Source organism: Dendrobium catenatum, unplaced genomic scaffold (assembly GCF_001605985.2).
Source record: "Dendrobium catenatum unplaced genomic scaffold, ASM160598v2 fragScaff_scaffold_1086, whole genome shotgun sequence".
Taxonomy (NCBI): domain Eukaryota; kingdom Viridiplantae; phylum Streptophyta; class Magnoliopsida; order Asparagales; family Orchidaceae; genus Dendrobium; species Dendrobium catenatum.
In genome coordinates, this window is record NW_021319548.1 from 183,125 (window position 1) to 198,027 (window position 14,903).

The 14,903-nt window shown below is 36.9% G+C and overlaps 1 protein-coding gene across 1 annotated transcript in view; it reads right to left on the bottom strand.

Annotated features, from left to right (window-relative positions):
* LOC110097986 (transcriptional corepressor SEUSS) overlaps window positions 1–14,295 on the bottom strand; it is a 42,048-nt gene extending 27,753 nt beyond the window's left edge. The window contains exons 1-7 of the mRNA XM_020824674.2: window positions 12,405–14,295; window positions 12,088–12,207; window positions 11,653–11,701; window positions 11,320–11,534; window positions 11,163–11,231; window positions 10,926–11,023; window positions 8,287–8,380 (exon numbers count right to left, since the gene is read on the bottom strand). Coding sequence (XP_020680333.1) covers window positions 8,287–8,380; window positions 10,926–11,023; window positions 11,163–11,231; window positions 11,320–11,534; window positions 11,653–11,701; window positions 12,088–12,207; window positions 12,405–13,421 — 1,662 coding nt within the window. The 5' untranslated portion in view covers window positions 13,422–14,295. The remainder of the gene's footprint in view (window positions 1–8,286; window positions 8,381–10,925; window positions 11,024–11,162; window positions 11,232–11,319; window positions 11,535–11,652; window positions 11,702–12,087; window positions 12,208–12,404) is intronic.
* Window positions 14,296–14,903: the final 608 nt, after the last annotated feature.

The following is a 14,903-nucleotide window of genomic DNA, read 5'->3' on the forward strand; positions in this document are numbered from 1 at the left end:
TTTTGAAGTGCCTTCTCGTATAGTCTAAAAATAAAAATTGCAGACCAAAATATAACAAAACGATTAAAAAAAAAAAAGATGAAAGTTGATCAACGAGATATATATATATAGACACACACATACATAAACATTTATCTGTCCAAATGCCACTTGGAAAGCACATATTAGATAGCTCGTATGCTCAACTAGTTGAGTCAGCATGGTGTAAGTGTTAGGTACTTCAAGAGAAGAAAAAAGGCATCGAGTGTAAACCTCACGACAACATGAGAGTAGAAGGGTGGCGAAGGAAGAGGAACAATTGAGGAAGATTTTTTTAAGGGGAAAAAAAATAGGGTGAGAATTGATGATCGCGTCTACAGAAGCATCGATGTGCAATGTGAGTGAGTTTAATAAGAGCAATAACCTTTTCGAGAATGGAAGTAACCTAGAAGAATATACTATATGGCCAAGAAAAAAGCAAGTAGCATGTATGAAAAGAATGCACAATATAGACGCAATTGCAAACATGTGGATAGAAATAAAAAGGAGATTCTCAATGCCAAAAATTAGAAAAGTGAAAAACTTCCTTAAGAATAATAATATATAATAGGGCCATATTAAAAGATATCATGTAATTAAAATAGTATCACCCCAACATCAAATAGATGGGGATCTTCGCATTCAATAGACCTAATCTGCTAACACCTATGAGAATAAGAATGATGACAATGCCAACACAAGAGTGACATTGAGACTACTTTCTCGAGGGAATTATCAGTGCAATAAACTTTATTCATAGTATAAAATTAAACTTTTATTTCTTAATAAAAATTGTGAGAGACAAACAAGGATTCAGACTTGCATTTCAGCAAGTAAAACCCAAATAGCAAGAGAATAATCAATGAAGCTAACAAAATACCTAAAACTTAAATAGGTAAGGCTTTTACTAAGACTCTCAATAATATAATGGACCAACTCAAATGAATATTATTTGAAATGGACGCATAAAGGAAAAGACAAGATAATCTTACCATGTTCATAAGCATTACTTTCAAATTTAAGCATGGAGGATAAAATAATAGCAAAATCTTAAATTCATGGTGCCAAAAATAGCCTAAACAATAACACCACTAATATGAACTAATGATAGATGAGAAAGAACAAGGGATCACGTGATCAAATAATAAATTCATCCAATTTCAACATCTCCTCCAATCACCTTTCTTATATTAAGATCCCAAAAAATTCAATGATAAGGATAAAAAGTAATAGAGCAGTTATGAGATTCAATTAAACAATGAATAAATGATAAATTGATGAGAAACTTGAGTACATATAACACATCGAGATATGACTTACGAAAGAGAAGCAATCCTTAGCATGTTAGTTGACAGGAAACATAAGTATACATAACACATTGAAAGAGACTTCAAGAAAGAGATATCTTCTTTGTCAAAGACAATCTAAGGAGAAATGTAGATATGAAAGGTCAACATAGGATAACCGATGTTGATTACCTTCCATGTTATAAAAAAAAAATCAGGATCCAACAAGAAGGGCCTATCAAATGAAGCAATTGCAACAGATCCAAAGGAGGAAACAATACAAGTAGACATAAGCATCTAAGATTGCTAAAAGCGTGATAGTTTTTGAAAGGATGATGGTAGTGGGAAAATAGGTAGCAAGCATTGAAGATTCAAAGGCATGTTAATCAATGAAAGGATGCTTGAATTTGGCCCAACATTGCTATGAAGAATGATTAGTATATGAGTATATCCATAATGGATTAGAGAGCAAAGGGCATTCCCCACTCCACAAACACTCTTAGTCTAGCCTCTATGAACAAGACATAAATAATCTCCATGATGCCCCACAACAACGACAATCTAATCAAAAAACTATAAAGTTGGGAGATAATAGTTTGGTGACAAGAGAAAATATAATCATTAACAAACTACAAAATCATAGAATTCATCATACTCTGAGCTTGCACATGTTGATGAGATTGACGATAACATAAAAGAAATTTAGCAACTCAAAATTCCTCATTTTATTGTTATTAGAATTGTGAATCAAAAGTAAAAGGTCTATACTAAAGTAGCTAATCCTACTTATCCAGCAAGGTACTATAGTAGTCCTGAATGAAAAAAAATCATTATGTTATAGAGAAAATAAAAGTATACACCCTAGAGATGTTACTTTTTTGAAAATAAAGAAAGCAATGAAAATCTAACTTTGATGATTTAGAGGCCATAGTAGTTTCGAGACAATTGAGTATCCAGGCGAGAAGGGCATTATCACAAGGTTGTTATTTGGAGACGTTAATGGTGTTATCATTAGTGTTGACCTGTGCAAAGAAAACAAAAAAAAGAGATCAAATCCTCACCTGCTCTGCCTCTCCCACGCCGTCGCACGTCGCTCGCACGACCAATATCGTGTCTCGCACGACCTCACGTCGCTTCAACGCACGACGGTCTCGCGTCGTTAAATGGCCAAAGGGATGAGGCCTTCGGCCTCTCCCTCGCACTCTTACTCTCTCGGTCGCTCTCTGGCTCTCTCCCCGACTCTCTCTCCCTATCACGACCGGAAGTTACGACATCCGATCGGAAGCCAAGAAGCCCGCCGACCGTGAAGACAATCTCCTCCCTTCCACGCGGCTTCTCTGGTCCTTACGTGGCTGTTCGACGCCGCTCCTTCTACGACTTTCCCTTCCAGTTGGAGCGAAAGTTCGGCATTTTGATCGGAAGCAACAGCGGGTACTCGTCGGCTGTGAAGTGATCTCCCTCCCCTTCGACTGTTCCCTCTGCTCTCTCGTAGCCGGTTGACTTCACACCTTCGACGGCTTGCCCTGCCTGTCGGATCGGAAGTTACTACATTTTAATTGGAAGCAACAACGGGTACTCACTAGCTGTGAAAGAACTTTCTCCCCTTCAATATCTTCTTCGACTCCCCGTGGCTACGCGACTTTGCTCTTTCGACCGACACTCCCTACCTGTTGGATCGGAAACGACGACAAGAGCTCGTTAGCTGTGAGGGTAACTTTCTTCCTCTCACGCTCTTCTCAGCCAAATCCCGTAAATGCATTAAAAAATATATATATATATATATATATATATATATATTAATGCATTTACGGGATTTGGCTGAGAAGAGCGTGAGAGGAAGAAAGTTACCCTCACAGCTAACGAGCTCTTGTCGTCGTTTCCGATCCAACAGGTAGGGAGTGTTGGTCGAAAGAGCAAAGTCGCACAGCCACGGGGAGTCGAAGAAGCTATTGAAGGGGAGAAAGTTCTTTCACAGCCAGTGAGTACCCGTTGTTGCTTCCAATTAAAATGTAGTAACTTCCGATCCGACAGGCAGGGCAAGCCGTCGAAGGTGCGATGTCGACCGGCTACGAGAGAGCATAGGGAGCAGTCGAAGGGGAGGGAGATCACTTACTGCTGAAGGCCCCATACACGCTCTTGTAGCGTGGTGGGATGAAATTTGTACGGACGCGGTGTCTAAGGACACCTATCATACATGCTCGAGTAGCGTGGTGGGAAGGCCCAGCTCCCCTATTTTCCCCCAAACAGGGGATATGCCGGGGTGCTGCCGAAATTTTCACTGAAATGTACAAAGACTTGAACAATTTGAAGACCTTCGTGGGCAACAATATAGAAAACTTGTACTTGAACAGAAGTGCACAAAATTTGAACTAAATGAGCAGATGACCTGTACGATGAACAGTGGACTTGTGGACCTAAACCTGAACAAAATTTAAATGATTTCTAAAGGTCAAAATCAAATAAAATAAAATCAAATCTTCTGAATCAAATTCCAAATCCAAAAATCCAATTTTCAATACCCAAACCTATGCTGCTGCTATATGCCAGATAACATGTATTCTATACGTATCTGATTGACGACTAGCCTTAATCGAGAGTTCTCTCTCGTTATCGGGAGGGGTAATTAACTATAGGGGCTTGCGCCTATGGGAAACCAGAACTCAGATCATAAAGTCCTCACAAAATGAGGGCGAAATCTCTGAGTAGTGTCTTATCTACGAACCCATCTGCCTTCCAAAATTTACCTCGGAACATATCCGTTAAAACTCCCTCGCTGGAATAAAAGAAACGCACGGCGGGGAGGCCGGGGCCGAATTTTCGGAGCCCACAATTAGTAAGAGGAGACACATCAATATGAGAGAGTTTGTCCGATGAACCAATAAAAAAGTAAATAGCCCACAACCATAATAAATAGTTGGTATCATTAAAATTAATTGTGATACCGATAATGGAGTGCTTTGAATTATTGAGCAGAGATTAAGCAGCTTTGTCATCATGTGAGTGAGAATTGAAGAAAATTAGAATGGACTCAAATTATGAAGATGGATAACAATTGCTGCCTTAAGTAGCTTGCGAGGGAGAGCAAGAATAGCATACATTTATAATGGAGTGTTTTAAATTATTGAGCGGATATTAAGAAGCTCTTCCACCATATGAGATAAAATTGACGAAAATTAGAATGGACTCAAATCATGAAGATGGAGGAAAATTGCTGCCTTAAGTAGCGTGCAAGGGAGATCAAGAATAACATTCATTTATAATAGCATATGTGGGTGACAAGATGGATAACACAGATTAACTAATGATAACCCATGCAAGAGTGGATGGGATTGTCAATGGGGATATACCAAGGCTAATCGAGATAGCAAAGTAGCTCACAATAGCATAGATGAGTAAACACATTGTAGCTAGTGAGCGCAAGGCCAGTGCACACAGTGTGAGCAAACATGAAGGGGCCAGGAAGAAATGAGAGCAAACAGTGTGAGTGGTGCAGGCAGCATTATCAAGTCAACGGTGAGTGGTCAAGCAAGCATTGCACAAGTAGTCAAGCGATCAAGCGCTGCGAGTGAGCACTTTAGGTTCTTGTAATGTGGGTAATGAATAAGTAGATCCAGGTGATATTAAGAGGGTTGGTGGTTAAAATTTTCCTAGTTTGAAAACATGTTGATGGAAAAAATTATCTTTATTCAATAGAAGTAAACATGTATGATAGAAGAAAGAATATAATATCACAAAGGACCGCCAAATAAACATGGACCACTAACCATGATAAAATCACTTCCTTACAATACTTTTTTTTAAAACTTCCTTACAATTCATGATAACACTAATAGTTAAATCTAAAAGACAATTATTGTTGGAGTGCTTATTGAACAATTAGAGCCAATTGACATATGTTAAAAGTAAAATTAATCATGCAAAGAAATCTCATTAAACTTGAATAACTTACATATAGAAATCAAGAAATGGGTACAACTCTTTATAAAATATCCATCAATAAAAAGATCAAATCTATTTAGCTAATAGCCCAATGACTACATATACTAATCAACTTTATGATCAAGGAGGCTCTCCCAACATTGGGCTTGGCCGACCAAGAAAACAAGCAACATGGGTGGGCTAAGATGGTGTAGTATAATAAGGCAGCCTAGCTTAGATTAGGTTAAACCACATGATGCCAGGTGAAGATCAGCATGGACGTACAAAGCTAAAACTAGACCAAGCCTATATAATGGATTCCAATACTAAGTTGTAAGCAAATTCCATGAAATGGGATTGGAGCACAACTAGTTTCACAAGAGAATATATCCAATCAGCCCATTCAAATTAATATCTTTATTAAAAAATTTAGGTTGAGTATTAAACAAGGATAATGATGTGTAATAGGAGATTAGATTGTTATAATGATAGATGAATCGTAGAATGTATCTAGGAAGTTTTGTATTTTGGCTTAAACATTTTTAAGGTTAATATGTCCATTTATGGCCTTTTTAATGCTTGGTTTGTGAATCCTATTGGGCATATTAGAAATGTTACCTCTTCCCTTATTTTATGGTTCTTGTGGTTGGAAAGGAACAACTCTTTGTTCAATAGTGTTAAAATGAACTCTTTAAGGGTTATTAAAAATGTCAAGGATAAACTGCTCAAACTGTTTTCTGTTAATTTAATTTCTATGAAAAGTTTCAAGAATTGTTTTAATGTGGCTCTGGATTTAGGGATCTCTTTGAACTTCCCTCTGCCTCCTACTACCTCTTGTCTGGTTCACTGGGTTCGACCTATGTTGGGTGGTTTCAAGATGAATGTGAGTGCCAAACTTGAGCTTAATAATTTTGGGTGTGGTGGCATCATCAGAGATGGCTTTGGTAAGGTTTTAATTGGCTTTGCGGGCCTTTTAATGGGAACTATTCTCTGGCTATCTTTGCTTCTATTCTTTATGATTTAAGATGGTGTTTGACCCTTGGTATTGTCAATATCACTATTGAGACTGAGCTTAATTTTCATATTCAATGTTTATTTAATGAGTTGGACTTAATTTGTCACCCGGAGGCCTTTTATACCATTAGAGACATCAAAAACTTGATGAACTCTATCAATGTTCAGAATTCCTTTATCCATAAGGAGGATAATGCTTGTGCTAGCTGGTAAGCTTGTTCTGGAGCTGGGAAGTCGAATTTTATTGATATTGTTGAAAGCAATGCTCCTGCTGCTCTTAAAGGTCTTATTAATTTGGATAAAAGCTCTTTCCCTTATGTTAGAATTTAATTTTCTTCTGCGTGTGTCTCCCTTTTTGGTCTGGTGTTTCGTTGGTCTGCTGGTGGTGTTGGGCTGCTCGGGTTTCTTTGTTTTGGGTTCTTCGGTGTTTTTGTTATGCTGGTGCGTATGGGTTTGTGTTATCTGGTGGTTTTGGATTCTCGGCTGGGTGTTGGTATCTGGGTTTTCCTGCTTTGTTGGGTTGGTGCTGTTGGATTGGATTTGATTTTTTTCACTGGAGGATCTTTTACTGGGCTCGATCAATGCTGGTATTAATTGTTTAATTTGGATTTTTGGGACTATTTTGGGGTTCTGCAGTCGTCCTTGTTGGTATAAGATGGATAATTGGTTGCTCCTTTATGTTATTAGTTGGCATCTCATCTATGTTTTGGATCCTATTTACTGTGGTTCTTGGCTGTGTATGGGGGTGATTCTTATTTCCACTGGCATGTGGGGGTGACTCTTTTTTTAGCAGGTGGATCTTGGTTCAGTCTGCTATGTTGGGAAGTTATATTTTGGCTGGTTTTGTTGTTTTTCTATGGGCTGTGACTTGGTATACTAAGAGTTATTTGTCATTTTGCAGGAAGAACTTATATTTGAGTCATTGGACCCATTTTGTGCAGATTATTGCTCGTATCAGTTTTGGATCAGCGAGCAAGTGCTGAGAGTTTTTGTGAGCTATATCCCATTTTTTGGGTGTTCATCCTTGAACACCGTAGAATGTATCTAGGAAGTTTTGTATTTTAGCTTAGCAGGGACCTTGAGCTCTTAGGGTTTTTGGTTTTTTGGCTTGTAGCTCGCCTGAGCAGTAGTAGAGCTCAAGGTCCCTTTAAGGACCTTTTAATTTTTTACAATTATATCAACGCGTAGGCCCCTTTGTGGGTTCCCCCTAAAAAAAACTTTTTAAGCATGTAATTAATTTAAGACTGGATAATCTTGTTAATTCATATAATCTGTAAACAAACAACTTATTTTTCCATCTTTTTGTGGAAAATTAAGTAAAAATTTTGAAGGAAATCAAATAACTCATCCATATGTTCTCTCTTTCCAATACTTGATTGGAAACAATCTAGAAGAGGAAGGAGCAATAAAAGCCATGCCCAATTTAATTTCATTCTCTCTTAATTTTAATTCTATTTTTCATCTAAACCTCTCAAAATATCCCAAATACTGAATTGGTTAAGCCCTACAAGATCATACCAACCTTGGTAGAATATTTTGAAGTGCCATATAACCCAAGTCCACAACCTATAAAACCCACTGATTCTACACATCATTCTGAAGAATCTACTTAAAAGCTAAAATTTCAAGCACCTCTGATCTAGGCTTACATTTATCAAAACTGATACTCCAACATAGGCATGATGGTGGTATGAACTCTTAAATTTTAATTAAAAAAGGATGAAAAAACAATGTTTTCTTTTAAGTTGTTCTTAGCTTCTTCTTGTTTATTTGTTAGCGTCTACTTATTTAAATATATCTTCAATAGAACTCTAAGTTGTTAGCATAAGTCTGGTAATCCATTTGAAGGAAATGCAAAGTTTTTCCAAGCAAATCCCGACACTCTTCAAGAAACAAAGGAACTCTTTTAAAGAGGGACGAAAACATAGTTGTACAGTTGCAAAAAACACAACTAAATGAGTACTGAAACATGTACATCAACGCATGACTAAAGCTTAAACAAGATCGCAGTTACCCAGGGCAACTGCAGTGAAGGTAATAAGCATCATACCTGAAGGAAGCGCACATATCTTTTTGTATAACCCAAGTCATTAACTAATGGAACCTCCAATGCTTTAGCTAACTGGCGAGCAGAAGCAACAAAGCTGCAGGGAGATCCAGGAAAACTTTTAATATATATAATATTCCACACTAAAAGAGCACATCATAGACCAAAAAAAGGTCATATAGTTGAAACAAAAAAAAACACAATTAAAGATGCATAACAAACTTACTGTTTTCTTTTAATGAACAGCTTAATGTTAAGAACAACTATATAGGACTCTGAAGCATTCAATAGATTTTGATATAGTTACATATGAATACACCTTATTCTAATGTAAACATAAATTAAATATACAAAAAAACTCAAAAAGGTGCACCCAAACCAATATAAAAAATATATATATAATTTAATGCAAATATTAAGTTCAGATATAATGGAACAACTTGCATGAAAATTTTAGCATAAAAATCTTTGTAATTTTTCCAAACACCATCAAAAGCTATAAGATAAAATCTGAGTGGTGATTCAAACAAGAATCCAGTTGGTTGTGAGGCCCCTACCATTTGGGTAACCAAGAAATGACTGATATACAACTAATATGCCCTATTTGTTCTTGGTATATATCCATAAATTACCATTAAAATTGCATGCAGATGATATTTGAACAAATAAGATCAAAATGAACAACTTGACAATATTACAAATGCTTGCAAGCACTAAGCTGCAGAATTAAAATTGAAGAAGAATCAATTTTTTGTCAAGCAATCAGGTCATATTATATCTCCTCCTTACCAAGTCACTAACCACCCTGTATGACATTAAGAGAATACAAAAATATAAAACTTCTATTAATCTCTTCAAAGAAAATTTCAGTTGCATTTCATGACAAACTCACATCATGATCATGGACACCCATCATTTTATCATCATTTATACTATTCTATGGAGCAACATAAAAAGTGTGATTATCATACCTAATCTATGCTGACCATTATGGATGGCATGTCTCAAGAAAGAAGTCATATAAATTCATGATCAAGAATGAGATGTGGATCGTGCTCCACTAATAATTGTATGATAAAAAATTATCAAGTAATTGTATGATAAAAATTTATCAGGTTTAACCTCTATTCTTGAAGTATCACCCTGTCAGATAATGTGCAAAAGAACTCCTTCAGTTCAGAAAGAAACAATTAATGTAGTGCATACCAAATCTTCTTAAAAGGGTGCTCTTTTTCCTTTCCATTCACACAGATCTTCTCCATTTTTATGTATCTTTGTACAGAAACTATGTATTACTTTATCTGAAATATTCATTTCCAAACCAAATCAAATCCACATCAACTCATGAAAAAAAAGAAGGATAACATTAAGGGCCAGCAACACAGATTAAGGTAATTTATGTCCAATGAACATCATATCCAACACAAATGAAAGAATTTTATTATTTTCATATTATCATTATAATTATTATAAAGACTACTAATAACTATTTATAATATTTAAATATTAATTTTTTTATTGGGAGTTGATATGAGAGTTGAATAAAAAATGCTATTACAATATATGATCAGTATATTATCACTCATAATAATAGCAACAATGTTATAGCACAAACAATCATTATGACATGTTCTCTATAATTATGCATAGAAATTGTGTAATAAGGCCTACAATCAGCTTGCCTCGATTCTGGAAACCAAACGACTTGCTAATGAAACAAAAAAAAAATATTTCAGACCATTCAAACACATTTTTACCGGCTTTCTATTTTCTTGAATACATATAACAACAACATCAAGCCTTTATCCCACTATGTGGGGTCGGCTAAATGAGCTTTTTTCTCCATTGTGTCCTGTTAAGAGTCAAATTGTCATTTAGATCTAATAAAGAAAAGTCATTTCTAATACTTTTTAACCAAGTCTTTTTAGGACTACCTCTACCTTTCTTAACATAGGTCAAATCTAATACATCTACACTCCTAACCGGGTCATCGGAAGGCCGCCGTTTTATGTGACCAAACCATCTAAGGTGACTCTCTCTAATTTTATCTGTCATTGGAGCTCCTCCAACCTTTTCACGTATATGCTCATTTTGTATCCTGTCCCTAAAGAGTAAAGCCATTCATCCACCTGAGCATCCTCATCTCTGCAACACTTAACTTAATATTATGCTTCTCTTTTAATGGCCAACATTTTGCGCCATAAAGCATTGTAGGTCTAACCACCATCTTATAGAATTTCCCCCTAAGTTTGAGTGGTACTTTTCTATCACACAACAAGCCCAATGTATTCCTCCACTTCAACCATCCAACTGAATTATACTAATAATATCACCATCACTCTGAACAATAGACCCAAGATATCTAAAATAGGTACTCTTATTAATGACTTGATCGCTCAAAGTCACAAACCCCCCACTAGATCTAATACTACTAAAATTATACTCCATGTATTCAGTTTTAGATCTACTCAAACGAAAACCTTTAGGCTCTAAGGTTGACCACCATAATTCAATTTTACCTTCAACTACCTCTTTAGTCTTATCAACAAGAAGAATATCATCAGAAAAAAGGAAAATATAAAATAGCTTCTACACTTGGCCTAAGAAACATGCATGTCATGAAAAAGAAGAGGATAACTTACGAATTACAAGTATTTTGGAGATCTTGCAAAGAGAGGCCAGATGATGAATTTTGAGAAGCAGTTTGGTATTTCTGAACAACAGTGCCAAGCTGACTAACCTATACAAATAGATAAAAAGAAAAATTCATTTACTTCTAGATCATCAAAACAAATGTGGCGGCATGTTTTTGCAACCATACCAGAAAACATAAGAATTCAGTAGCATGAGTCTGACACAATCAACCAGTAATATCATACCTGGGGTATTATCAATCTTCTGGGTATAAGTTCCTCATGCCTTCTAGCACAAAACTCCCATGAAGCTATCTAGACTTTCAAAAATACAAATTAGTTCTAAGGATTCCCGATTCAGTATGAAGTGCTGCAAGAAGTGTGTTTAAAATATGTTGTGTACCTTTAGATCTGAATTGAAAATTATTCGCAATTGACCATCACGCACAACACGTAATTGTTCAAATACACTCTCCTGGACAGCTTTGGCATAATCTAGGACAATCTGACCCGATGTATTTTGAGACTCATGAGGCATGTCCACATAAAGAAGTTCCTCTAAAGTGCCACTGGCATATTTAATTTGCAATAGCCTAGGTAAAACCTCGACAGTTGCCTCTGCAAATAAATAAAGACAATAAGGTTAATTATACCAATAAATTATGCGGACATAAGCAGTTGAATTAATCATTATTAAGTTCCTACATCTAAGCAAGAATATTCGAAAAATACATACCAAAACCACGGCCGGGCTTACGGTTGCATAATTCACAATGCCACACATCCTGAAAATTCAAAGCATGCATTTAATTACAAAAATGCAAAAAAAAAAAGTTTTAGTTTGCAAGAAATGAGATGACAACAGGATGTGCAGAATAAATGGCATGGATGCAACAACAGCAACGCCGAATTTCAAGTCCAGTAAACCTATCCCCAAACTAAGGCTTTATTTGGGACGGCTTTCATACTGCTTCTTAAAGCAGCTTTTTAGTACAAAGATTAAAAATTTTGTACTAGAAAGCTGTTTTAAGAAGCAGTAAAAAAGTTATCCCAAACAAAACCTAAAAGTCTATTCAAACTTTCAATACATAGAATGCCACCGAATATCTTTTTAATAAAGAGTATCAATCGCCTTCATCAAGCGTGTTATTTATAAAAAAAAAAAGCATACCTGTGGAAAAACACCGATAGTTTGACGACCACTTCCATAAAGAGAAACACACCATCTCTTCTTTGCATTTGGAGCAAAGAATTCTTTCACAAAATTCCTCCAAAATTCAATATTGTTATCCTGGATATAACAGCAGAGATATTGATTAAATTCTTGGCAATATATATGGATGTGATAGAGTAAATGAATAATAATTCACCCCAGAAAAGGCTATTCAGCACAAACATCCACTCAAAAAAAATATAATCAGCATACTAAACATTACTCCTAAAGTATAAACTGGAAAATAGAATTTATAAATGATAAAGTTAACCTACTTCCGGTCTGCGTTGCTGGTTATACATGTACTGGGTCAAACGCCTTGCACACATTCCAGGCTCATACGTTGTGGTTTTCATTTGAGGTCTGATTGGAAGACCATGCTGCAGCTGTTGTTGCAATTGTGCCCGTTGCGGAAGGGCCTTAAAAAGTTGTTGTTGTTGTTGGAGTTGTAATAACCTTTGTTGTTGCAATAGGTTCATTTGTGCAGCAGCATTAGCAGCATGGGGTGTCGATCTTGACATTTGCAACAATTGCTGTTGTGAATGTTGTTGTTGATGTTGTTGTTGATGTTGCTGCAAGTACAATGAAGAATCTGTATGCTGATGCTCCAACTTCACTGGAACTAAACTTCGCACAGACTGTAGCTGTTGAGGTTCCATTTTAACAGGACCAATACTTCGCATGGTTTGCAATTGCTGTCCAGAGAAACTCTGATCGTTAGAGCCAATTTGCGTCTCCAACTTAACCTGAGCCATACTACCAACATTTCCAAGCCCTCCTCTCTGCTGCTGGTGCTGGCTGTGAGGAACCGTGAGCTGCTGAGGGAAGTTCTGCACCATATCCAGTTGTTGAGACTGAGAATGAGAATGATCACCCATCTGGGTCACTGAAGGGTTTTGCAAATGCTGTCCCTGCAATGGACCAGTTGGTGAAGGAAAGGATAGTTGATCAGGCTCTGCAGAACCGAGTATATCTACAGAGCTGTTTCCCATACCCCCTCGCTGCTGAGAATTCATTTGCTGGGCAGAAATCCCAGCACCAGAATTAGGCACTCCATTTCCAAACGAGTGGTTGAGGAGAGACGATACATTCGAGATGCCACCAAGCAATGCCATAGTGTTACCATTAGCAACACCATTAAACTGTGCCCGAGGGGAAACCAAAGAAGAGAAAGGCTGCTGAGAAGGGATGGAGCCCGGCTGCGCTCCTAGTAAGCCAGAGTTTGTCCGCAGAAGAGAAGAAGGCATGGACTGGGCACTGCCAACTCCAGTTGGTGGTCCTGACGGCACCATTCTCCAGTGAGACAAAAAAAGCAGTAGAGCTAACTTGAGCTACCAAAGCACTGAAAAGAAATGCCAACTTCTGTTCGTGCCAAGGACTAACTTTCCCTTAAAGAATCCATTGGGCATAACTGGGGAGAAGAAAAAAGACCAACGTTTCCCTTTTCCAACTCCTATCAATGAGCCTGCAGCCTCGCCTCTCAAAGCCCTTCTTCCCTTCAACCTTGTCCAGCCGCTTAACAGCAGAACGAATCGTATATCCAGCGCCAAAATGAATACAATAAGAATTAGGCACGAAAAGTGCGAGAATCAAAATGGTTAAAAATTAGATCTTCCTGCCACAAGTCGATACGCAGCAGTCGGAGCAACCAGAAGAAAAAATTATCCCCTTTCCTAGTTCCTCCAGATCAATCTTTGCATTCTGCCACTTCGCCAACTGTTCACAAATCCTATAAAATCTCGAAAACCCCCAAAACTAAAAGCTCCGCCCCAAAACCGCCTCCAGCAACCAAACCGATCTACCCGAGCAAATTCAAGCCCGAAATGGCAATCCAAAGTTCCAATAAACTCAGTTCCTCTGAAACATCTTACTGCGAAATGAAGATGCTCGGCACGAAGAGCATAACCAAAACATCCCAGAATGATTCACAAGCGCCTCTTCTCAGCCCAAGCAGAACAAAAAAAAAAAAACAACTATTCATTCAGCAATAGTACCTCGTCCTCCATGCCCTCCGCTGCTCCAGATTAAGACGATAAGTAGATGATTCCTTCGCACCCCGGACGCCTTCTTTCTCCCTCTTCGCGTCCTTCAACTCTCTCTCTCTCTCGCGAGGGTAAAGGGTAACAGAGAATACAGGGGTGAGAATGCTTGGACTCCTTGCGGACTTCAAACTCTAATGAAATACGATTAAATCTATGCCAATTGGATATTCATACCGGTTGTTCTTTGGTCCTCTGTTTCTCCCGGTAATAGGCCGCTGCCACAGGTCAGAATTGCTGTCCGTACAGGTTGACTCTATGCTTGCATTCGGATGCCGGCTTCCCTAACAATACCATTTGTGATCACCAACAAGTGGTTATATGATTGGAAGTTGTATTTTGTGGTCCTAAAATAATCTTAAATAATTATATAAAATTTTTTATATAAATACATAAAAAAACTAAAATCAAAGCTTTAAAAATTATATTGGAGATCGAGCGAGAAAAAAAAGAGATTTAAGATTCAATGATTTGATTGGAGTCGAATTAGATAATGTAATAACTATTAAAAATATTTAAATAATAAGATAAATTTGTAATAATAGATCTTAAAATTTTTCAATTTATTTTAAGGTAATTATAATACATAAATAATTATAAATTTAAGAACTTAAAAAATTATTATAATTGTTTTATTATTTGAATATTATGTTCAAAAAAAATTAAAAACCCCCATAGAAGCAATCCACCATACACATATTATAAAAATTTCTACTAGTTGTTTAATCCTACACA